The 27,933-nt window shown below is 33.7% G+C and overlaps 1 protein-coding gene across 3 annotated transcripts in view; it reads right to left on the reverse strand.

Annotated features, from left to right (window-relative positions):
* KIFAP3 (kinesin associated protein 3) overlaps positions 1-27,933 on the reverse strand; it is a 139,667-nt gene that overhangs the window by 80,411 nt on the left and 31,323 nt on the right. For all 3 annotated transcript variants that reach the window (XM_065935676.1, XM_065935675.1, XM_065935673.1), the window contains 5 exons: positions 22,226-22,325; positions 20,866-20,990; positions 18,860-18,958; positions 13,634-13,812; positions 6,310-6,472 (listed from right to left, as the gene is read on the reverse strand). In XM_065935676.1, coding sequence (XP_065791748.1) covers positions 6,310-6,472; positions 13,634-13,812; positions 18,860-18,958; positions 20,866-20,990; positions 22,226-22,325 — 666 coding nt within the window. The remainder of the gene's footprint in view (positions 1-6,309; positions 6,473-13,633; positions 13,813-18,859; positions 18,959-20,865; positions 20,991-22,225; positions 22,326-27,933) is intronic.

Genomic DNA, 27,933 nt, shown 5'->3' on the forward strand with positions numbered 1-27,933 from the left:
TCAACTTCCTTATAGTGGATATAAACACGAGCAAAAAATAAAACTTTTTTCTATTTCAAGTTACTGAGAGCTTAGAGTTGTTTATTAATAATCATAGTCTTGTCCTCCTAACTAATACATTTAATAAATGGGTTGTTTTTCTGGGAAGTGATGGATAAAAGGGCTGTTTTGGGGACTTAATAGAAACAATTCTAAAATTTACAAAAGGGTTCTATTAAAAAAATTCATATTGAATCAGTTACTTGGAATTTGGAACATTTTTTCCCCATAGGCTCAACTATATAAGCTTATTTATCCTACAATTTAAATGAAAAAGAATTGAAAATAACAGTGTCATTAAATAATTAAATAAAAAGCATGTGAAACAGTTGTTGGGTATTCCGAACACCTGTAGATATTTTGAAGCATTTTATAGACTATAAGTTGGAAGGCACTGTTATCTAATATATTTTAATTTCTCTTTAATATGTACATTTTCTCCCTTTCCTTGATCCTGGAACATCAGAAGATATTCTCTTTCTTTACTACACATGATTGCCATTGCTTCTACGGCTTGTAAGTGGAATGTTAAAGGAGGAACTAAAGAAAGTTATCAAGCAAAAAACATGAACATTTGAGAAAAAGAAAAGAAATTGCTTCTACTCAAATTTAATGACTTGTGAACAATGAAAGAGAAAAAAAGCGGAAAAAAGAGAGTATGACTAAATAGGAATATTTTAGAGCCTATTTAGTAGTTCTCAGATAGATGAAAAGTTTTCATGAGTTTATAAATAAATATTGTTTCTTCACATGGCAAAAGAGCCAAGCTGTAACCAACTTCCTCTTTGCTTTTAATAATTATTCAAATCACAATATCTTTTCATATTATTTTTCAACTTATTCTACAAGAAAAATTTTGTGTATATTTTTATGAGGAATGTTTTTTAGCCATCATCTTCTACTTACCCAGAAAGATAAGCCAAGAAGTTACTAAGGCAAGGTAACTGTAAACATCTCAACAGAATTATTTTGCTTTCAATCAGTTTTTACAGATTAGCCAAAAACAGAGGGGGAAACTTTTAAGATCATCAATTTCTAGCTATGTAATGTAAGGTTAGAATAATACTAGCTCTTCACTTTCCCTAGTGTAGCAAAATCCGATGCCCTAGGAATTAACAATATTTCAAAGAAAATAATGAAGCAACACTTTGAAAGAATGAGTGAAAGGAAGTAAGTTTTCAGTTGCTCTTCCTATTCATTTTCTTCATTTCTCTCCTTCATGACGATTCCAAGAACTTCACTGCTTCTCAGTGACAGTCTAAACTTAACATGTTTTTTATGTATTTGTTGAATCATATTTTTCTGACTGTTATATTTCATTTGGTGGTGTCCTTTGTCCAGTTTTATTCATCTAATGGACAAGTTTTCCTTTTTTAATCTCGTACCTCTCCTGAACGCTAGACCTTTTTCTATCTGCTCATCAAACATCTTTGTCAAAGAGATCTTTAACATGTCTGAAATTAAATCTATCACTGATGCTCTCAAATTACTTCTTTTATACTTCTCTATTTCTGTCCCTAGCAGTAACATCCTAACAGTCATTGAGTGTTTATGAATAGTTAATCATGATTATCCATATCCAAACACCAGCCATGTCACATTAAGTTTACCTATGATATGTCTGGGCTATTTCAAATCCTAAAATATGATGCCGTTTAAATGCTGTATTCAATATGCCAGCAGATTTGGAAAACCCAGCAGTGGACACAGGACTGGAAAAGGTCAGCTTTCATTCAATCCCAAAGAAGGGTAATGCCAAGCATTACCACACAACTGCACTTATTTCACATATTAGCAAGGTAAAGCTCAAATTACTTCAAGTCAGGCTCAACAGTATGTGAACAAAGGACTTCCAGATGTACAAGTTGGATTTAGAAAAGGCAGAGGAAGCACAGATCAAATTGCCAATATCTGCTGGATCATAGAAAAAGCAAGAGAATTACAGAAAAACATCTACTTCTGTTTCATTGACTACACCAATGCCTTCAATTGTGTGGATCACAACAAACTGTGGAAAATTCTTCAAGAGATAAGAATACCAGACCACCTTACCTGCCTCCTGAGAAACCTACATGCAGGTCAAGAAGTATCAGTCAGAAGTGGAAATGGAACAACGAACAGGTTCAAAACGGGGAAAGGAGTAAGTCAAGACTGTATAGTGTCACCCTGCTTATTTAACTTCTATGCAGAGTTCTATTAACTTCTGTCCAGCGGCTCAGTCATGTCTGACTCTGAGAGCCCATGGACTGCCTCACACCAGGCTTCCCTGTCCTTCACCATCTCCTGGAGCTTGCTCAAATTCATGTCCATTGAGTCAGTGATTCTAGAGCTAAAGAAAATAAAGTCTATCATTGTTTCCCCATTTATTTGCCATGAAGTGATGGAACTGGATGCAAAGATCTTTGTTTTTTGAATGATGAGTTTTAAGGTACCTTTTCCATTCTCCTCTTTCACCTCATCACCTTCATTTTCCGCCTTAAGGGTGGTGTCATCTGCACATCTGAGGTTGTTGATACTTCTCAATTATCTTGATTCCAGCTTGTGCTTCATCCAGCCTGGTATTTTGTAAGATGTACTCTACATATTGAAAAAGCTGGTTTAAAACTCAACATTCAAAAAACTAAGATCTTGGCATCAAGTCCCAACACTTCATGCCAAATAGATGGGGAAACAATGGAAACAGTGACAGAGTTTTTCTCGGGCTCCAAAATCACTGCAGATGGTGACTGCAGCCATGAAATTATAAGATGCTTACTCCTTGGAAGAGAAAGTATGACAAACCTAGACAGTGTATTAAGAAACAGAGATGTTACTTTGCTAACAAAGATCTTTATAGTCAAAGCTATGGTTTTTCCAGTAGTTATGTGTGGATGTGATAGTCGAACCATAAAGAAGGTTGAGCGCCAAAGAACTGATGCTTTTGAAGAAGACTCCTGAGAATCCCTTAGACTGCAAGGAGATCAAACCAATCCTAAAGGAAGTCAACCTTGAATATTCATTGGCAGGACTGATGCTGAAGGTCCAATACTTTGGCCACCTGTTGTGAAGAGCCAATTCATTAGAAAAGACCCTGATGCTGGGAAAGATTGAAGGCAGGAGGAGAAGGGGAAGACAGAGGACGAGATAATTGGATGGCATCACTGACTCAATGGACATGAGTGAGCAAGCTCCAGGAGATGGTGAAGGATAGGGAAGCCTGGTGTGCTGCAGTCCATGGGCTTGCAAAGAGTAGGACGTGACTGAGTGACTGAATGATGAACAATGATGCTATGTCTCTTTACCCTTTCCTTTTGCCTCATACCTGACATATCACCTCTTCCCTAATTGAGGCTTTCCTCACTTGTCCTGCTACCACAACAGGCTATTGTTCTCATCTTTAGACTCTAGTTTTTGTGTATCTAATAGAATGATGCCAGATTATTTTCCCTAGGGCAATACTCTGATTATGACCCAACTAGCTCAAAATCCTGTAATGATTACTATCATCAACTATATTAAGTATAACTCTTAGCACAGCCTTAAGCTTCATACTACCACATAAATGTATATGAACCCATTTTTTCAAACTTATCTCCCACTATATACTGAGTTATTGTTTCTCATATTTATCTGGCACCATCTACGCCTTAGGTAATACTGACCACTTTATCTGAAATTCTTTCTACAGCCTCTATTCTTCCTTCCTTTGTAAATATCATCTTGTTAAAGAGATAAGTCTATCAATATCTGTCTCAAATGGCACTTTGTAATGAGGTAACAATATGGACGCATTCTTTCTTTTAAATTTCAAAAATTAAATCTTTCTTTTAAATTTCAAAACATCTATAGATTGAAAAATATTTTCTACAGTGTTTAGCATTATGCTCTGCCCTAGTAGATTAGCAACATTTTAATGACTTAAACTGAATAAACATGCATATCAGAGGGAAGTAAAAATAATCTACCCTGTTTGTTAACAAAGATTTAATATCTGTAAGAAGGAAACTTGTGCTTACAGAAAGGTAAGTCAGCAACACTTAGAGAATGTCCACTTTATATTAAATGATAACAATGATGATGTTGGTAATAAAATGATTATAGCTAATTAAGAAAATATTATGTGTCAGGTACCATTCTAAGCACCTTGCATGAAATAGCTCATTTAATCTTCAAAATAAGTTTAAATTGGTTATAATTATTATCCTCATTTTAGAGATGAGGAAACCAAATCAGAGTTTGGGTAACCTGCCCAATGTAATATTCTTAAAAAGTAAAAAAAGTAACAATTCTAATAAGACAGTCTGACTCCAGAAATGAGCTCCAGGAGAGATTAAAGAAATATTTTTTGTATTGAATTTCTTATATATGCCAAAATTTACTACTTGTTAATAAAATATGCAGGAGGAGAAGGGGACGACAGAGGATGAGATGGCTGGATGGCATCACAGACTCGACAGGCATGAGTTTGAGTGAACTCTGGGAGTTTGTGACCGACAGGGAGGCCTGGTGTGCTGCGATTCATGGGGTTGCAAAGAGTCGGACATGACTGAGCAACTGAACTGAACTGAGCGGAATAAAATATGAAATGAGAATCCTATGAGTAATTTCCCAAAAATCTCATTTAAATCATTTTTTTCCTAGAAGTAAGTTGAGTTGATACTGAACAAGCCAAACAGACAATGAATTATCTCAGGACAAGGATTGTAATCTATTCATCTTCATACATTAAGAATCTAACCTGATATTTGATACATAATTCTGCTGAATTTATGATAAAAAAGGATCATATAAATTAAATTCGAGTCCCACCCATTTTACTTTTAAAGTTTTGTTGTTTCCTCACTAAATAGTAGTATTGCTTTGATTCCCCATAAGCAGTTTCTGAAAATGCTCTTCAATAAGAGTTTCTTCTAAAATGCATAATGAAAGCTCTGTGCAATATTTGTGGAATGACCAATGGATCAAATATTCTTTGACTAACAGACTTTCTCCTTTTCTGAGAAAAAGAAAGTAAGAAATAAATTTCCTTAAAACTTTTTTTTCAAAGGGACTTGGAGAGGTGAGATTTTAAATTATAGTGTTCCCTATCTACTTAATCACAGTCGACTTAATATAATTATACACAGTAGCTTATTATAGTAGATAATAAATCCAACTTTGGCAGTAGATATACCTGAGTTTGAATTTGGGCTTTGTCTTTTATCCACTGTAAATGGAAATAAATGGATATAAATGTAAATCCTCAGATGAGGGTTCCACAAGATAATGTATAAAGCACAAAGCAAAATAGCTGGCAAAGTACACATTCAATAAATTTTACTTCTAGTGTAGTAAAAAAATAATGAAGTCAATGAGAGAGTACATTCACAGATTTTAGACAACTAAGAATACTCTTAATTTTAAATCATTCCATCTATTCCGCTACTTAAAAATATTTGAATATATGGAGAAAGCTACAAATGAAACTGCAGTGCTAAACAAAGAAACAGTTATAAAAGCTGAGTAAAAATTTGCTTTCTAGTTAAGAAAGGCAGTGGCATTCCAGGTGGAGGAAAAAGGCAGGTGGACAGGCACTTAGGCATAAAAGAACTTTTGAGAGAATGGTAAGGAGATCAGTATGGACAAGGTATAAAGCATATGCTGGGGAGGAGCAGATGCCTATAAAGACAGACACTTAATAGACCAAAAAGGGTTTTTAAATACTCTGCTAAGAAGCATTATGTACTAAGAGGCTTTATGTATAAGAAGCATTATGTCTGAGCACAAAAGCATTAACTCTTGAATCCACCTTTGCTATATAGGTATCTTGCTAAAAGCTAAAAGAAAATGATGTATAAATGGAATCCTCTAATATAATATTTTCTAACTAACTCACTCTATATAAAAATGGCCTTTTCTACTTAATGACAAAAAGGCTCCATAAAGGCTTGTGTATTGGTAATGAGTATTTTAAAGGTATGGCAAAATATAAGAACTCAAAGAGTATCTACTTTAAAAAAATGCTGACGAGAGGGTAATTTTTCCTTCTTGCTCCCATGGTAGTATATTTTCACTTTGGCTTCACTTTCACAGGGGTAAATGAAGTCAAACAGCTAAAAGTTCCTATTTCATTTCATTCTATACCACCATGGAAATCCTAGCACAGTCATTTTTCATTCATTCTTAATAATTAAGTACCTAATCAAAGAACATACACAGAACAATTTTTGCAGCAGACTTTTCAAGACAGACTTAAATTTTCCAGTGATGTTGGAAATTCCAAGCAGCACTATCAATTTTTAAAAAGCATACCTAAGAGCGCAGTGAGTTTGGGAAGCAGTCCAACTTGTACCATCTTATTCCTCAGTCCTGTGTCAAAGGACAGGTTTAGTAGAAGTCGGAGGGTGATATTTAGCAGATCTTCATGCTCACAAGGTATCATTTTTACCAATTTTTCAACAATATCCATTTCCACCTATAGAAAATAATAATACAAATGCAATCAGTCTCTATTACACAATAAGACAAAAAGATTACAAAGAATTATCTTTTCATTGTTTTTACCCTCATGAATATGTATAAGTAATATGGGTTTATTTCTCTCATTTTAATCTGTAAACTTCTCTGAAACCAAACTTTTGAGGAGAAAATACATATTTCCAGTTCATCCCTTCCTTCTCTTATTTCATAGCATCAACTGGAAGACAAATTACTTTGGGTTCTTGAAAGCACATTATGAATTCCACCTACTAAGTGCCAGAACCTGCCTAGATTAAACAAGATTCTGTCTTGGCTTTTAAGGATTCCAGTCTAAAAACAGAGCAGAGAAATGAAACTAATAATTAAAATGCAATGTGATACATGTGGAATGCACCAAGTACTCTAGAAACAATGTGGAAGGAACTACAAGCTACCTAGAAAAGACTAAATTTGAAAACAAGGTTTAAACAATGCATAATAATTTGCTCTCTGGTAAATACACTGATAGGGTTTCCCCAGTAGCTCTGTGATAAAGAACCTGACTGCTAAGCAGGAGATACAAGTTTGATCCCTGGGTCAGGCAGATCCCCTGGAGAAGGAAACGGCAACCCACTCGATATTCTTGCCTGGTAAATCTGATGGACAGAGGAGCCTAGTGGGGTTACAGTCCCTGGGGTTGCAGAAGAGTTGGACAGGACTTAGCGGCAAACAGCAAAAACAAAGACAATGATAATCTGTGTATCTGTGTGCTGAGTCGTTTTCTACTCTTTATGACCCCATGGACTGCAGTCCACCAGGCTCCAATACTTTGGCCACCTGATGCGAAGAGCTGACTCACTTGAAAAGACCCTGATGCTGGGAAAGATCGAAGGCGAGAGAAGGGGACGACAGAGGATGAGGTGGTTGAATGGCGTCACTGACTCAATAGACATGAGTTTGAGTAAACTCCAGGAGTTGGTGATGGACAGGGAGGCCTGGCATGCTGCAGTCCATGGTGTTGCAAAGAGCCGGACATGACTGAGCGACTGAAGTGAACTGAAAGCATTTATTTATACCATCCTTCCCATATCTCTAGTGCAAATTTTCAATGACCTCATAAAAATCACATTAATAACTGAGGCCTCAATATAATTTTTTCCTTTCATTCTAAGCCAAGGAGTAAACAATTATTTTTAATGGTAAACTGACAATCCAACAACAATTTTTCCTTCAGACATGTATCTATATTCCATGGACACACTGCAATCATATCCTAGAGCTCTGCATGAAGAAGTACAAGTTCGTCTCCAAAGACTCTCTTACTTTGGTTCTCCCTTTCTCCCAGCTTAATCTTCCAAACAGGCTCTGGGATTCAGTCGTTAACGTTACACAATAATTCCCACTTAGGCCAGTGACAAGTATTTGTCATGTTATACAGAATTGTAATTCTATTACTAGCTTCTATGATTATAGTGAATAACTTCTTTTTCAGTTTATTTATTCATTCAACAAATGTTTCTTAACTGAGAAGGCATGTGGTTTTTACTCTAACTGTAAGAAAAACCCAAATACAAAATCACAACTTATTTTTTTTTACATAATTTAACTAATTTAAATTTTATTTTTTTTCCATTTATTTTTATTAGTTAGAGGCTAATTACTTTACAATATTGTAGTGGTTTTTACCATACATTGACATGAATCAGCCATTGATTTACATGTGTTCCTCTTCCCGATTCCCCCTCCCGCCTCCCTCCAAAATCACAACTTAAAAAATAAAACAGCATCAGAGCTGAGGTTGCAGGGAAATCAACTGGTCTGAAATATAAGGAAAATAGGCATACCCAAGGAGATAAGGGTCATGAGCACTGGTTTATATGGAGCAGAGTGCTGAAGAAAAAGAGGGCTACCACAGAATTCAGTAGGAACACTGAACAAAAACTTTTAAACAAATAGCTTAGCTAAATGCCAAATGTGAAGCAGCCTGAGACTACAGAACTCTGAAGCTATAGATGCTCAGGGAGTTTGCAACCACTTGCAAACTCTTTTCCAAGGACCTTATTAGACGGTCACAAGAAATAACTAGGGATAGGACAGAAGATGGTAGAAAACTTCCACACAGAGGCATGGGCCTAAGAAAGAGGCATTACTGTTAATGAGGAAAATGCACAAAATCTTGTTCAGATCTTTTTTCTCCTATTTCTCCTAAAATACAAAAGACTTAAGATTCAGGGAAATATGGCAAATCCTGTCACATCTGAAGCACTGGTGAAGACCCACGGCAGCAAGGGGAAGGAAACAAAAAATATCCCGAGGAAAGAAGTTAACAGTATGACTTAGGGAGCCCCACTGCTGAAAATCAAGGACACAGGACAAGCCTAAAACTAGCCTGCAACTAAATTTGAACAATGGAAAAAGTTTCTTCCCTCCTCCTCCCCGCTCCTGGTACAAATTAACAAAGCCAAGTGACAAACAACAGCAGTGTTACTACTGGAGGAGAGTTAAAATGAGGAGAAAGATTCTCCTTGAGGTACAGGCATACTGCAAAAGCCTGAAGGAGAGGGTGGAACATGAACACCTGAGAAAAATCCTCTGGCAATCAATACTCCACCAAAGACAAAATAATGCTAGATGAATTTGAAGCTTATGATGCCTGGAGGGTAACCAAACAGTTAAACTGCTGACAAAAATGACTTAAGTCCCAACATTAAAAACCTAAAAAAGGTCTGACCATTTCCATACATAAATATCATTTATCTCACTCTCTACTAATCTACACATAGTATCCAGCTTTCAACAACAAAAAAATTATGATACACAAAACAGCAAGAAAAAAACTCACTGATAAGATAATGCCATCAACAGAACCAGATTCAGATATGACTTGTATAATTACTAGACAGATAATTTAAAATAACTATGATTAACATGTTAAAGACCCTACTGGAAAAGATGAAAACCACAGGTAAATGGACAGAGTATCTCACAGAAAAAAATGACACCAAAAGAATTAAATTTTAAAACACATATGAAGGAAATCTTCAAAGGGCTCATTAGTAGATTTGACATAGCTAATGCCAGAATAAGTAAACCCAGAGGTGGGCAGGTCAAAAAGCCACAAGTAAAAAATGAATTTAGCAATGTCTCAAGACATAAGAAGGTCAATATACAAATTATGTATCTATATTCTATCATTCAACAGTCAGGAAACTGATACTTCTTTTTTAGCAACTATCGTTACAACGGTAAAATACTTAGGTATAGATCTAACAAAATATGGGCAAAATATGTATGCTTAAAACGACAAAATCATGAAAGAAATCAAGAAAGACCTAAAAAAATGGAGAGTTATACCATGTTCATGGATTGGGAACTCCAATATGGTTAACACACTGTATCCTGCCAATAGAGTCAATTCAATCTCAATCAACAGTCCAAGATATTTTGTTTTCTTTAACAAAACAGACTACTTGATTCTAAGTATATATGGAAAGATAAAGAATTTGAAGTAGCCAGAACAATTCTGAAAAACAGCAACAACTTTTGAGGCTCACTCTACCTGATTTCAAAACTTATTACAAAAGTTACAGTAATCAAGACAAACATGCATCAGCAAAAGCATAGAAGCAGTTTAATGGAACAGAAAAGAATCTAAAAATAAAATCACACTTACATAGGGCAATTGATTTTCAACAACAGTACAAAGGCATTTCAATACGGTACAAAGGCAATTTAGTGGACAACGGACAGTCTCTTCAACAAATGGTGCAAGGACAATTAGAAATCCATATTCAAAACATGGCTATTGATATATATGTAAAATTTTATCATATGTAAAATTAACTTAATATGTAAAGTTAATTAATCATATGTAAGCACCATATGTAAAGTTAACTAAAAATGCATGGATCACAGACTAAAACAAAAGCAACACCATCACCACCACAAACTCTACAAAACCTTTTGAAGAAAATCTCCATGACCTTAAGTTAAGCAAAGATTTCTTAGATACAACACCAAAATATAATCCATTGAAGTTTTTTTATATATTGGATTTCCTAACAATTAAAACCTTTGCTCCTCACAGGAGAATAAAAACATGAACCACAGAAAGGGAGTAAATACTTCTAAAACATAACTGATAAAACTTATATTCAAAGTACAAAAACAAGACTCAAAAATTAAAAGATATGCAACCCAAGGAATATATATCCTCTCTGTTCTTAAATTTATATTCTAGAATAATTTAGTCCCTTTTAAGCATATTGTATTTATACTAAAAAATTAAAACTCAATTTAAATCATTAATTGAAAGATTTTTTATGCAAACTAAATTTCCTTTAAAATACATAACCCCCAAAAGCAAGGTCAATATTAGTTCATTTCAACAGTAAAATGAACACTTTATTTAAATAAATAATACAATGTCAGATCAGTTATCCCTCCCCTCCATTCTTTTTAAATAAAATTGCCACAGGCTTCATCTGTTACTAATTATACTAAGTAATATTTTTCTTTCAAAAAAGCCACAATACACACTGGTTGTTATAGCAAACTTAATAAAGTAACTTGGACAGTTTTTTTTTAAATTAATTAGTATTTCCATTGCAGAGAATGAAATGTAAAATGTGCCAGGTAGTACAATCATATAGTTAAACACTAGGCACCATGTTGTTCTTAAATTCATATTCTAGAATGACTTAGTCCCTTTTAAGCATATTGTATTTATATTAAAAATGAAAACTCAATTTAAATAATTGAAAGGTTTTTTTATGCAAACTAAACAGTCTTCTAATCATGTTTTTGATTGATAAAGCCCAATCCCCAAAGCTAAATTTAGTAATTTTATCTCAATAATGCCCTCTCAATTTGATGCCTCTAAAATGAAATTTAGTTAATTAGTACTTTTATTAAAAATTCTATGCAAAGTGACAGCTTATCAAACACTTATGAGCAAATTTATTTTAGCATTTAAGTAATTATTTTTCAGTGTTTCTGAAAGCCAACATTTAAAAATTGCTTATACTTCATCTTGCTAAAAATGCTATTTTAAAAAGTAACATAAAATGAATTTTGTCTTGGAGGCAGAGAGGAAGAGTAGAAAGTCAAATCCTGGAGATGTTTCCTTGAGCCAATTATCTAACCTCTCTAACTCTCTGCTACTTCATCTTTATAATTAAGAGTTAATCTACAAATGCAGACATAGACATTATGCATAGACTAGGTCTAGTTGAGCTCTAAGAATCCTGATTCTATACAATACCCTTAGGAAAAATGAATTCTTTTCCACAATGAAAGATGAAATGCACATCATGTACACTAAAATTCCTGCCAAACTATTCTTATGACTTTGGATGAATTACCTTATCTGATCCTCAATTTTTCCTCCCCAGTAATTTGTGAGATTTGATAAGATAATTTATATTGTATCTTCTCAATCTATGATTTTACCAGAAAATAATTTTTCATTATGTTTCTGAGATCATCTTTTGACAGAATAAAACATAAGAAGAAGAGTATTATCTAAATACAAATAAAAGCAGTGCATAGCAGATACATACTTACGGCAAATCAATTTGAATTGTGCACACTTGTTAAAGGTAAACTTATTTCAAACATAAAAATGGAAGAATATATTTCAACTTACAGCAAGGGGAAACAAATACTTAGCCACATTCTAACTATACTTAGGAGTATATATTAATATATCACCATGTCATATTCTTCTAGAATATAAGATCAATGAAAATAAAAAACATGTTTTTGATTAATTTAAGTAAATTTAATCCTAAAACAGTATCACACACAGTGATCTTCAATAATCATAAAAACTAATGATGAAAATGATGCATGCTAAATATTTTTGGGTAAAATAAAATTTCATGTATTTCAAGTATCAGAATTCAAGGCATTTAATAAACCTAATTAATCAGTCTCAGGTATTCAGAGAGTACACCATGTCATTCAATAAGCATAAGTTATTTCCTAGCTCATTAGATTTTAAAAGAAGGAAAAAAAAAAACAGGTAGAAATACTATATATTTAGACTACCTGAAGGAGACACAGTCACCTAATGACTTGTAACAGCATATAGTTCTAAAAGTTTAGAATCAAGTTAAAGCCAATGACCCAACAGTTTCATTCCTAGAAATCTATCCTAAGAAAACAAACAGAATATAGACAAAAAATGCATGTACAAATGTGTCCACTGAAGTCTTATTTATAATAGCTGAAAGTATAAGCAACTTAAGCATCTGAAGGCAAGGTATGGTTATTGTATGGTCTCTTTAACATAACATCATTCTTACAAAGACTCTTTAATGACATGGAAAAAAGCAGATAATTTTTATTGTCTTTATTTATTCACTGTTTTGTTGTGCCTTGTGGCATGTGGGATCTTAGGTTTCCCAACCAGGGATAGAACTGCACCCCTGCAGTGGAAGTGAAGAATCCCAGCCACTGGACCACCAGAGAATTCCCTACTCCATCTTTACACCTTTCTGTATTACATATACTTTCAAACTGGAGAAACAATGTATGATCAATTTGTACCATTTATCAAAAATAACTGCATCAATACAAGATGGCAAATGGGAACCTACTGTAATGATACAAAAGGAAATGAAGAGGGTACAAATAAAGAGGGCGTTAACTAATACAATGGCTCTGGTAACAGAATGAAAGGATAGCCTCTCAAGGGATCTATCAGGCAGAATCAACAGACTGCAGCTACCAATTGGAACAATAAATAAGGAGGAGGCTGGGCTAAACTATATTGCCACACACTGATACCAGAAATGCAGGAGAAAAAAGAACTTAGGGGAAAATAATAAGGCCAGATAACTCTGAATCACAATCTAAAGTTAAAATTACTTTCTATATATTATGTTTAATATGGAAAGATTCATTCTGGATAATATGGAAAGATTCATTCTGGATAATATGGAAAGATTCATTCTGTATAATGTATTAGGAAAATATTTTATTCAGAAAAGTTCAATTATCTGGATTACTAACTAATATGAAATATATTTCCTAATGAAGCCACTTAAGTGAATTACTGCTATTGAAATTTTTTTAATTTAGAATTATCTTAATAGGGGGATAATGTGTTTACTCTTTATCAAAATATTCTAATTTGAAAATGGTGAACATGGACTGTTTCAACATAAGTTACCATGTCATTTTTATTCTCCATAAAAATGCTGAGTTTCTTCAAAAACGACACAACTAGAATAAGCAGCTCAAAATTGTCCCGATCAAGAGCTTTCACCAGCATGTGAACTATGTTCTTGTTCCTCATCTTCAGTTCTGTACGTGTATCCTCAGCAAGATTCAGAAGCAAATAAAGAGCAACTAGAAAAATAAAATAAATGAGAGTTAAATAACTGGCACATTGAATCAACAATTTAATAAATCATTTCTACTCACTAAAGTGACAAATGTAGTTCTAGGAAGATAATGTTATCTTGAAAATTTTAACTAGCTATTCGTTACAAAATTATTAACATTGATATATATGCTATAATAAATACAGCTAATAAATATATATATGCTATAAATAAATAAATATATATAATAATATTTTTATGATGCTGAGAAAGACACAATAACCAAAATAAGACAATGATTCCTACATTTTCAAGCTGAAAGTTTCATGGTAATCAAATATCAGTTAAAGGTACATATTAGAAAATAATAAAACAGGAAAATAGAGAAAAATAATTTTATACATGTGGAAAATAAGGTAAAATTTCAACACCCAAGGGCTGCTGTGTTAAAAAAATGTACAGTATAGCCAGAGCTGAGTTTAAGGATGTACATGCTAAGTCGCTTCAGTCATGTCCAACTCTGCGACCCTATGGACTGTAGTCCACCAGGCTCCTCTGTCCATGGGATTCTTCAGGCAAGAGTACTAGAGTGGGTTGTCATGCCCTCCTCCAGGGAATCTTCCCAACCCAAGGACTGAACTAGCCTCTCTTACATGCCCTGCATTGGCAGGTGGGTTCCTTATCACTACTGCCACCTGGAAAGCCTGAATTTAAGGATCCTAAAACCTATTTTTCATATTCATATGGGTGTTGCCCCAGTACTATGGAATAATTAGTTTTAGACTAAATGCCGCTCATGTCCAAACTAACAAATCTTAAGAGCAAGATCAAAAAGGATTAAACTGTTACCAAGTAATCTAATTATGCTTCAAAATAAAGCTCACAAATATTTATAGGAATAAAATAACATTTATCACCTACCAATGGAAATTTCACATAGTACCTCCAATCAAAGATTATTAACCATTTAAAAAGAGCAGGAGGGACTTTCCTGATGGTCCAATGGCTAAGATTCCAAGCTCCCAATCCAGGGGGCATCGGTTCAATCCCCGGTGGGGACTTAGATCCTGCATGCCCCAACTATCACATGAGTCACAACTAAGACCAGCACAGTCAAATTAATTAATTAACTAATTATTTTTTAAAAAGCAAGAAAACATAATCTATAAGGGGAAGAAAAACCATCCAGTTGAAAGTATCCCAGAACTGACACCAAAGTTATAATTATGGAACAGGAATATTAAAAGTCATATAACTGTATTTCAAATGTTCTACAAGTTAAGTAGAGACTTGGAAGATATAAAGTTAAATCAAATGTCTAGCAATGAAAACTGTAATGCCTGAGATTTGTATACTAAATTGAATTGATGGTAGTTTAGAGACTGGAGAAGAAAAGATTATTGAAATTAAAGACAAAACTAAAAACTATCCAAAATTAAACACACAAAGGAAAACTACAACAGCAAAAATTTAAAGATATCAGTGAACTATGGAACCAACTTCAAGTGACCTAATATAACTGAATATTCTGGAGCCCTGAATAAATAATAATTGGTAATTTTTTTAATTTAATAAAAAATATAAATCCACATTCCCAGTAAGGTCAGTGAAATCCAAGAATAAGAAACATGAAGAAAGCTACATCAAAGTGAGAGTGAAACTCACTCAGTCGTGTCCAACTCTTTGTGATCCCATGGACTATACGTCCATGGAATTCTCCAGGACAGAATACTGGAAGTGGGTAGCCTTTCCCTTCTCCAGGGGATGTTCCTAACCCAGAGATTGAAGTCAGGTCTCCCACATAGAATTTGGATTCTTTACCAACTGAGCTATGAGGGAAGCCCAGCTACACCAAAGCACAATATAATTAAACTAGTCAAAACCAAACAACAGCAAAAAATATGTATGTGAATGCTCAGTTGCGGAGTTGTGTCTGACTCTTTGTGACTTTACAAACTGTAGCCTGCCAGGCTCTTCTGTCTTTGGCATTCTCCAGGCAAGAATCCTGGAATGGGTTACCCTTTCCTTCTCCAGGGGATCTTCCAGACCCAGGAACGGAACCTACTTCTCTTGCATCTCTTGCATTTGCTGGTGGATTCTTTACCACTGAGCCACTTACATACCTATCAATAATTACTTTAAGTGCAAATGGACTAAAAGCTCCAATCAAGACATGCAGTGGCTGACTGGATATAAAAACAAGACCTATATATATGCTGCCTACAAGATAATCAGTTCAGATCTAAAGCCACAAACTGACTGAAAGTGAGAGGATGGAAAAAGCTATTCCATGCAAATGCTAACAAAAAGAAAAATGGAGGAGCAATACTTATATCAGATAAATATACTTTAAGCCAAAGACTATAACTAGAAACAAAGGAGGACACAACATAATGATAAAGGGATCACTCCAACAATAAAATACAATTTTAAACACATATGCACATGGAAACACAAAGACCACAAACAGTCAAAACAATCTTGACAAAGAACAAAGCTGGAGATATTCCACTCTGATTCCAAACTATACTACAAAGTTACAGTAATCAGAACAGTGTGGTACAGTAAAAAAAAAACAGACACACAGATCAATGGAACAGAATAGAGAGTGCAAGAATAACTGTCAATCTATGACAATGAAGGCAAGAATATACAAGTGCTAAAGATGGCTTTTTCAATAGTGTTAGGAAAACTAGACAGCTACATGTAAAAGAATCAAACCGGACTACTTTTTCACACCATATACATAAACTCAAAATGGATTAAAGGCTTAAATATAAGATCTGAAACCATAAAACTCCTACAAGAAAACAGGCAAGATGCTCTATAACATCAACCTTAACAATAATTTTTTGAATATATCTCTTTAGGCAAGGGAAACAAAACTAAAAACCAACAAATTTGACTACATCAAACTAAAAAGCTTTTTTATACACCATTGGATACTATTAACAAAATGAAAAGGCAGCCTACTGAATGAGGGAAGATATTTGCAAATGACTTATCTGATAAGAGGTTAATATAAAAAACATATGAAGAACTCACACAACTAAACATCAAAAAATAAAACTCAATTAAAAAATGGGCAAAGAATCTAAATAGAAATTTTTCCAAAGAAGACATACAGATGGCCAACAGACACATGAAAAAAGCTCAACATCACTAATCATCAAGCAAATGAAATCAATACTACACTGAGATAACACCTCACACCTGTCAGAATGGCTATTATCAAAAAGACAACAGATAAATGCTGGCAAGATGTGGACAAAAGTGAATCCTTGACGTACACTGTTGAAAGGAATATAAATTGGGTTCAGTCACTCTGGAAAACAGTATGGTGTTTATCAAAAAGTTAAAATAGACCTACAATATGATCCAGCAATCCTACTCCTGGGTATACATCCAAAGGAAATAAAATCATGATCTCAAAGAGAGATCTGCACTCCCATGTTCACTCCAGCATTATTCATAACAGCTGAAACGTGGAAGCGACTCTAGTGTCTATAGATAGATGAATGGATAGAGTAGATATGAAATACACATTTACATAAAATATAATATATATTCCATAAGGAAGTCTGAGCACCAGAGAATCGATGCTTTTGAACTGTGCTGTTGGAGAAGGCTTTTGAGAGTTCCCTGGACTGCAAGGAGTTCAAACCAGTTAATCCTAAAGGAAATCAGTCCTGAATATTCTTTTGGAAGGACTGATGCTGAAGCTGAAACTCCAACACTTTGGCCACCTGATGCAAAGAGCTGACTCATTGGAAAAGACCCTGATGCTGGCAAAGACTGAAGGCAGGAGGAGAAGGGGATGACAAAGGATGAGATGGTTGGATGGCACCATCGACTTGATGAACATGAGTCTGAGCAAGCTCAGCGAGTTGGTGACGGACAGGGAAGCTTGGCGTGCTGCAGTCCATGGAGTCGCAGAGTCAGACACAATGGAGCAACTGAACTGAACTGATAATACATATGAAATATATACTGTATATTACTTACATATATTATATGTAACATATATATACAGAATAGGATATTATTTGTTAATAAAAAGGGATGATATTCTGATTATTTGAGTCAACAAAGATGGATCTTGAGGGCATCGTGCTAAGTGAAATAAGTCAGACAGAGGAAAACAAACACTGTAGGTTCTCACTTATATGCTTTTATGTGGCATGTAAAAACTTTGACTTCACAAAAATTAGTAAATTGATGGTTACCAGAAGCTGTATTGTGGAAGAAATGGGAAATGGTATTCAAAGAATACAAACTTTCAATTATAAGATGAATAAGTTCTGGGATCTAATATATAGCATGGTGACCACAGGTAAAGATACTGTATTGTATACTTGAATGGTGCTATGACAGTAGATGTTAACTATTCTCAACATAAGAACAACAGAATGGTAATTATGTGAGATGAAGGATTTGTTAAGTAATCTTATTGTGGTGAACATTTTGCTATATATATGTGTATCAAATCATTACACTGTATACCTTAAACTTATACAATGTTTGTTATATGTCAATTATATCTCAATAAAAGCTGGGTGAATAGTCAGCTACAAAGCAGTAATTTCTTATAAATGATACAAGATTTTGCATCTTATCAATGCCTGAGAAATCACATTATTAAACTGTTAAATCTGTCAACAAACCCTAGAAAGAGGAGACTATTTTTTTTTTACTAAAGAGATATATCTCGAAAAATTTTACATCAGTTTCCTAGGAAAGCAACAAAATTGTCACCATATAAGACACATATGGTAGGGTTTGAGAGACAAGATTCTTATTACTGAAAAGGTCACACAATGGATTAAAAAATCCTTTCTGATCAAAACAATTTCAAGAATGACATTTAAGAACTGGATGGGACCTTTTGATGCAAAGACAGTGGAGTAAAATTTAAAACATTCATATCAATGCTAAAGGCAAGATTTTGTAGCACATTAAGATTCATAGAATTTTCAATTATTCTGACACTAGCTTTATTCATCTAACAAACATAGACAAACTAAATGTACAGTAAGCACTCTGCTGCACTCTCATTGCTTAGGTGTTCATACCTCGTAACAGCTGTTCCTGCTTTACCACAAGCCCCTGGTATTTTTTAAATGTTTTTTCATAATCTTTTCTCAAGGTTTGGTTTTCAGGGTCTTCATCAAGTAAACAAGTTAAGGATCATCCATATCCAATGAAGCAAAGAAAACCTACCGAAAAACACTATGAAAAACTATTAAATTTTATGTGCAATTTTATCCAGTTATTTTCTGCAACCATGAGTTTAATTAAAATATTCTACTCTGCACAATTGTGTTGAACTAGAACTTCTTAACCTGGGGTTCAAGGATGTGCTTGCAGACCTTGGGTGACCACATGTTTAGGCTTCACCAAATACATAAATCCTGAAAAACTATGCATTTTATAAATGTGCACAAGTCTCCAACTTTCACTAGATTAAAAAGTGGGTCTATGAACCAAGAAGGTTACAGCCTTACAGAATGGTTCACTTGATAAGGATAGTGATTTCTACTTCAGACAGATGTCTAGTATATTCAAAGGATGTAGATTAGATCTAAAGCTTGTTAGCACCCTCTTCAGATTACATACAAAAATAAAATATCCCAAAGCGAGAGAAAAACATTTTAAAGTTATATGTTATAACCCCAGACAGTCCCCTGCACACCTGCAGAAATAACCAATTACTGCACTATGACTTCAGGATCCCCAAGCATTCAAAAACATCCCCTTTGTTGAATGCTACTTGCATGACAACACAGTTTCCCCCTCAATTTTTGGAAATTTTAGGTACATTCAGTAAACTTGGGACTCAAGAAATTACCTATGGCCTCTAGGATTATTAAGTTATCCACATGGGTTAAGTCAATACCAATCTAGATGTCAGAAAGTTAGAGCATACATAGAAAATGTCTAAACCTGTAAAGATCCTAATTAAGAAAAGTCAAATCTGTGTGTGTGGGGGGGTTGTATTTTTATAGTGACTTGGGGATCCCACCAAGGGGAGGTAAAAACATGAGATATTGGGCACAACAGAAACAATGTTTTTATTTTTTAAAAGAGATCAATAATTGTTTCCTTTTAATGCAAAAAAAATAAAAAATAAAAAAAAAATAAAGTCAAAAGAAAAAAAATAATAATAAAAAAAATAAATTTTGGGTTCAAAAGAAAGTGACCAATACAGCTTGTTCATCTGTAAGACATGTCATATGAAGACAGATGTGAATTAGTCTGGGCCTTCAATTAAAAATTACAGTTGTAAAAAAAAAAGAATTATAGTTGTAGAGAAAATATGATCAGTATTGTTAAATATAAGAAATGGGATATTGAAGAGAATATATATCCTTATTCTACATTGCTTCAGTATGAAAGACTAGAATCAAAGAATAGAAGTTATTGGGAAGTAGATTTTGGTATGCTAGGCAAAAGAGTATTTTAGTAAGTAGAATGCAAAAATACAGAATGAGTTAAAGAATAAGCAGTGACATGTTAAAGAAGAGATTAATAATCCATTGGTAAGGAAGTTGCAGAAAAGATTCTAGGACTGAATGACAGGTTAAAACTGATTATTTTTCAAGGTTCCTTTCATGGGTTCTATGATTCTACAGGCATCTCAAATCTGTATGTATTTTTAAAAGGAATTTTTGCACTTAATTAGAAAAATAGAATTGAAAACTACATTCTTCACCGAAGTCACACGCATTCCAATCAGTCACCTTATTTCACAGAGAGAACTACATAGGCCAACAGAGGTGAGCCAGACTTCAGCTTACTAAATGGTCTTAGGGGACATAACAGAACAGCCACTTGGAAACTCACAAATTCAGTTATCCAGGACAACTATTATTTATTCCTCTGGTTTATCACCTAATCAAAGTTGTAAAAAGATCAAAACTATATGTGAAAATATATTCATTCTGTTAATTTCAATCTTCATCTTAACCTTCAATACACTATTGCGTTTTTCCAAGTCATGTGAGTGACAAAACAAAACCCCCTCTATCCAAAGCTCATGGGCAACAGCAGTAGGGTGAAATGCTGCTTCAAAGGATATCAGCTTTCTTCTTCTTAGAAAGTTCTTCTTGCCAAAGCTCATGTCTTTTTAATTCATGATCAATGATATTCATACACAGAGCTCCAATTTTATAGTGAGTGATCAGTCCATGAAACTGAGAAAAGCTTTAAAGAAGAATTTTTAGTATGTATTTAAAGGAATACATTTGGAGGCTTCAGGAAATCTGTTTTGGATAAAGACTGGTACAAACAATGTAAAACAGACTTGATATACATATTTTAATAAATGAACATATCCAGAGTATACTAGGAAGACTTGAAATTGTGAGATTACTTTAAATATATTTTAAAATACAATCTTTACTTGAAATGAAATTATTTTTAAGTTAAAAATTGAACAAAATGCATTTTTGCAACTAACCACCAATTTTAAACTGCCACTGAACAAAACTAGTAATATAACAGTACTATTACTGATGCCAGGAAATAAACTAATGAAGTATTAACAATCATGTTTTATGTTTCCTAGGCACTTTACTCATCCAAGTACTTATTCAGTAAATACTTATTTGCTAATGCTGGCACATTTTTAGAACAGAGGCAAAAATTCCCTAGAATTTCTGAAAAGTCAGAAACTTTTAACATTGCCTCAATCAGCATCCTTCTAAAGAATAAATGTCTATAAATGATATACATGACTACATAACAGGAACGCATTTGCAAACATATATAGTGATGCACACAAGCACAGCTGACCCTTGAATCATGCAGTGGCTGGGGTGTCAACCCTTTGGGTCATCAAAAATGTACATATAACTTATAGTGGGTTCTCCATACTGGTGGTTCTTCACAGATTCAACTAGTACCATTTATATAGTATGGTGGTACATATTTAGTGAAAAAAACTACATACAAGTGGACCTGTGCAGTTCAACCCCATGTTGTTCAAGGGTCAACTGTATATAAAACAGTAACATTTACTGGCACTTACTCTAGGTCAAGCTTTTTTCTAATACCTATCTGAAGAGGCTGCTACTATATTTCCAAAATTACAGATGTGGAAACTGAGCATAGAAAGGTTAAACAATGTAACCAAGACCACACAGCTAAAAACAGCAGGATTTGAATTCAAATTCAGAGAGTCTATTTCCAAAGCCCATAACTCTTAAACTTTATACCATTATATTACCCTACTCCACATGCACATGCTTACTGAATGTAGACTGAAAGACAGACAGAACAACAAAGGGGACAGAGAATGGAAAATAGAAATTGAGAGGCAGAGCACTGTTAGACACATAAGGAGACTGAGAAAACTAGTGATCTACTATTTAAAGCAATGACACAGACAGAGAGAGATACATATAACAGAACTTTTATTTCCTAATTTTTACACTTACCTGGAAAAGCAAAAAAAGATGTATATTATGTTTGTAGCTAACTCAACACTTTGTTTCCAGTCTTCCCTCAGGACTCTTGCTAATGCACCGAGGGCAGTATCTAAAGAAAAAGGGGACATACAAAAATGATCACTCAGAATCAACTCTGATAGAAAGGGTAATAGGTATTAAATGTCTACTTATCAATAAATAACAAAGCTAAGATAGAACTGGGACAAAAAGTAGGATGCTTCTTCCCAACACAGAAAGTTATTTTAAAAATTTAAATACTAAAACTCACAACAGGCAACTTTAAGTCTATTATCATAAACAGAAAAATAAAATATAATTTAAATAAAGTAACAAAATAAGAGTACTATTAATGACAAGAAATAATGAAAAGAACCATTAATTTCTTAATTTTCATTTCCATTTGCAACTGCAGTGCCAGGTTTTTAAAATCTGATTTAATGTATTTGTAAGGAAAAAAAACTAGCTTAAGTATAAAAAATTAATGAGCAGTTTATAGCAGGATAGCACTAGCTTCACTGAAGCAAATTAATAATCAAACAAAACTTATAAACTGAAAAATAAGTCTAATAGTTTAATGTCATGTTAAGCTGATGCTAACAAGCATAAATAGAGCAAAAAAATCTTCCCCAAAACTTCAGCCTAGACTGATAAACATCCCTGTTAGGCCTTTCGCTTTAAAATGGCAAATTAATGAATTGATTAATGAGAATTACTATACATTAAGTAAACATACAGTAATGCGAATAGTTTCAAATTAGTATTGTTCATGATTCACTTAAAATCATTGAAAATTGAAATATCTGTGTATTATATAGAGATCATAATTCAACTTTCTATAATAGGCATGCAGGATATATTGTGAACTGTATTATCAGTATTTATTATGCTAATAAAAGTAGTTTATTTGAGTTTTTTGGCCATTCACATTATGGAACAACAAGAATTCACTATATATTGTAATCCATTTAGTGAGGAATCTTTTCTACAAACTGAAAAATATCCTATAGTAGCATTTCATGATACTATTTATATTCATACTCATATTTATATTCATATACCAGAGCAGTAGTATAATACAGGCCTTGAACAAAATTATTCTGAAGTCAAATAAATAGATAATATGTAAAAGCTTTAAAAAGTCTTAATAAAGAATCCGGTTTAGCTTTGTTTCATCCTGTATTACCAAAGGCATTTCATCATTATTAATCCAGAGGATTCAGTACTTCTTAGAATATACTTTGGAAAATCATGTGCTATAATGTCTTGAATTTAACATTTTTCTTCTTAACTGAGGAATAGAAAAATGTCTCAAAAAAACTACAGCTATGGGAATTATTTACAGGTAATGAAGAAATAAACCAGAAGAAAATAGAAAGCTTACAAAATATCAAAATAAACCCCAAATTAATTTTTAAGTTGAATGTAATCACAATTAAAATTTCATTATGATTTTCTTAGAGAATATAATAAAGTGATCGCTAAAAAATATATAATAAAACGTACAAGGCCAGCAACAACACTTAAAAAAAAATCAACACATTGGAACATGCCTCCTACTTATTCTAAAACTCTAGTCAAAGTACAAAACAAAATGTATCAAAAATAGTATGATACTGGAATGGAAATGATCAAATAGATCAATAGAAAAGAAAATAGAGCATCAAAACACCCCTATGAATAATATCAGAGCAGTACCTGGCACAGAATAAGCTTTCAAGAAGTACCTATGAATAAAAGAATGGCCAGCCTATATTAATAATAGAAAAGGCATTTCAAATCTTTGGGAAAAGAAGGAGCATTCAATAAGTACATCAGAATAACTGGCTATATAACATGGAAAAAAATAAAATTACACCTCTATCACTCACTTTAACAAAAATGAATTCAGGGGCCAAGCACTTCTGGAACAGTAGACTAAGGAACTCCAAAAATCCACTCCTCCATAAGCAAATATAATACTGGTAAAACTTTTCAAAATCAACTTTTTTTAAGATCTGGAAATTAAGTAGTTTTGTGACAATTTGAGAAGAATTTACCTGAGAAATAGGCTGACTTGGTAAAAACAGTGAACTCTGTGGCATTTCAACTTGCCCTAATTCCATCCCCTCCATGCAACTTTGTGGAAATTTTGAAAACCAAGAGCATCATATCTGTGAAAAACAGTAGGCCAGCAGCAACTGGAGGAGAGAGAACAGTGTGGTCCTCCCCCAAGTCCGCACTCTGGTGAACTGTCAGTACCTGAGATATCAGGACGCTTGCTGCAAAGCTCCATTTCTATGGGGTGGCTTTATGTAACCTGACTCAGAGATTGCACTGGGGCATTTGCTGAAAACTACTAGTAGCAACATTATAGCTACGTGCAGCAGACTAGCCAACTATAGAATTAGCAAGAGGCTGACCAAAACACTTTGAAAAGAAAAACTGGGAAATAAGATATTCACAGGGTCTTTGCAAGCCTCCAACATAATCCTGGTACTCTAGAAGGTCAGGCACATGTGCAAGAATGTCATCATGTCAGGGAAAGCCCTAAAAAAGCCTAATCTCTCATCTCTAGCCAACCTTGACACAATATTCAAGAAGCAATTAAAGGCTAAGGTTTGTAAACTACTTGCTTGAGCACTGAAGACATCCTCCTGCCCATACGTTCATACCCAGAGCCCCTCAGCAAAGGTTGGGACACTTCGTTCCAGGCATTTAAAGAAATCTCTATCAAATCATTAGTTACCACTAAATTAACTGAGCAGAGGCTTCAGTGACTGCATGGACAAATAATACAGACTTTATAGAATTAACCCAGAAAAATCATTAAAAAAACATACAGTAAAAATAACAAGCCCAGAAGGGAATGGAATTCTGATTTCCAGAGTTGCTACAATATTATTTCAACAACAATAACAAAAACACAATACATGCAAAGAAAAAAAGGACAGTATATCCCAAACTCATGAAATGTAGCATTGAATACAAACAATCCATGAGGAAGCTCAAATTTTGAATTTATGAGTCAAAGATTTTAAATTATTTTGTCACTATAAATATATTTAAAGAACTAAAGGAAATAATGTCTAAAGAATTAAAGGAAATACGAGAAGGTATGAGAATGCTGTCTCATCAAAGAATATCAATACTGCTGCTGCTAAGTCACTTCAGTCGTGTGCGACTCCATAGACCGCAGCCCACCAGGTTCCGCCATCCCTGGGATTCTCCAGGCAAGAACACTGGAGTGGGTTGCCATTGCCTTCTCCGAAAGAATATCAATAAGGAGATACAAACAATACAAGATAAACCAAACAGAAATTGTGAGGTTGCAAAGTTCAACCTCTGAAATGAAAAAGTCATTACAAGGTCTTAACTACAGATGAGAATTAGAAAAAAATCAACAAGTATAAAGGCAAGTTGATTAAGATTATCCAGTCTTGAACAGAAAGGAAAAAGAATGAAAAATATCAAGAGAGCTTCAAAGACATATATATGACATCAACAAGCTTAACTAACATGGGAGTCCCAAGAGAAAAGTATATAGAGGAAAGAGCTGAATAAATACTTATCAAAATAATGGCCCAAACTTTCTAAATTTGATGAAAAACAATCTGCATATCCAAGAAGCTCCACAAACTCCAAGCAAGATCATCTAAAAGATACCACCACTTAAACACATCATAGGGCTTCCCTGATGGCTCAGATTAAAGAATCTGCCTGCAATGTAGAATACTCGAGTTTGATCTCGAGATCAGAAAGATCCCTTGGAGAAGGGAATGGCTACCCACTCCAGTATTCTTGCCTGGAGAATTCCATGGACAGAGGAGCCTGGTGGGCTACAGTCCTTGGATCACAAAGCATCGGACATCATAGTCAAACTGGCAAAAGCCAAAGGCAAAGGAAACAGTGAAAGTAGCAACTCAACATGTTCAAAGGGTCCTCAATAAGATTAACAGCTGGCTTCACATCAGAAATCACAGAGACATAAAGCCAGAGGGATGACATAGTCAAATTACTAAAAAAAAAAAGAAAAAAAAAAACCTTTGAGAATTTGTTGTTAGCAGACCTTTTTTATGAGAAATACGAAAGAGATTCCATCAGGCTGAAGTACAAGGACATTAGAGTGTAACTTAAATCCACACAGAGAAATAAAGAACACCAGTAAAGGTAACTCTCTGTATCTAAAAGACATTATAAACATATTTTTGACTGTATTATTTTCTTCTGATTTTAAAATGCATACATCAATAATTATAGTTCTTGCTGACAGGCTGATAATATATACAGATGTAATAAGTATGAATTAATAGTATAAAGATGTGGGGTAGAAAAGTTTTTAAGGACTACTAAAATTATATTGGCATTAAGTTAAACTAGATTTTTAAAATTTAAGTTGGTATCTGTAATCCCAGGGTAACTACTAAGAAAATTAATTCAGGAAAACATAATAGTAAACTAACAACAAAAGAATTAAAATGGAATACAAGAAAAGATTTCACATGAAAGAAGGCAGCCATGGAGAGACAGAAGATCAAAACAAGATAAACAGAAAACAAACAGTAAGTTAGATGACAATCCCACTTTATGAGTAATTATTTTAATGGTAAATAGAATAAACATGCCAATCAAACGGAAGATTATTCAAATGTAGTAAAAAAAAATATGACCCAACTCTATATCTAATCTATAACAGAAACACTTCAAATTCAAAGACACAGATAGGATGACAGTTAAAGAATGGAAAAAGATATGTCAAGGGAAAAAAAAAGACAATAGACTGAAAGTAACTATTTGTAAGTACTTAAAAGAAAAAGGGTATATATCAATAGATGACACTTTAACAACATGGGTTTGAACTGCACACAGGTCAATTTATACTTGAACATGGATTTAAATTTATGTATGCATGTGTCAACCTAGGCAGTTCAAACTCATGTTGTTCAACAGTAACCTGTACATGATCCATGGTTGGTTATATCCACAGATGCAGAAGAAAAGGATATGGAGGACCAACTATGGGACTTGAGTATCTGCAGATTTTGGTATCTTTGGCAGGCCCTGGAATCAATCCCCTGTGGATATTGAGGGATGACTGTATATATATATATACATATACATATATATATAAAAGGATGTATATTTATACATAAATACACATATATTCACATGTATGTATAAATACAAACTCCACAGCGTAGGAATTCCATAAGTCTAGTGACATGAGAAAAAGATCAAATTCATTAGATATCAGGTAAATACAACTTAAACCAAAGAGATACTGTTTGCTAGCAATAACACAATGGCAAAAATGTTTAAGTTTTATAGCCTTCATATTCCATGGGTCTGGAAATACAGTGGCATAAACACTTTGGAGGACAATTCAACAATATCCCTAAGACATTACAACCTGTATTTCTGTATAACCTTTGTTTCTGTGTATGCACACTAAAAAAAACCCTGCTTTGTGCATATAAATAAGAACAAAGATGTTCACTGAAGTTTCCTATTGAAAAATTTGGAAATTTTAAGACATAATTTTAAAGCCTAATAACTATCAATAGGGAATGGCTAAAGAATATGTATATAACTTCATAAAATACAATAATCAAAAGTAGTTCAAAACTAATTAACATTGTATATAGCTTATATGCATGTAATCTCAAAACATTACTGCATGGAGAAACAATTACCAAGTAAGAAGTATGATATAATTAACA

This window comes from Muntiacus reevesi, chromosome 5, assembly GCF_963930625.1.
Source record: "Muntiacus reevesi chromosome 5, mMunRee1.1, whole genome shotgun sequence".
Taxonomy (NCBI): domain Eukaryota; kingdom Metazoa; phylum Chordata; class Mammalia; order Artiodactyla; family Cervidae; genus Muntiacus; species Muntiacus reevesi.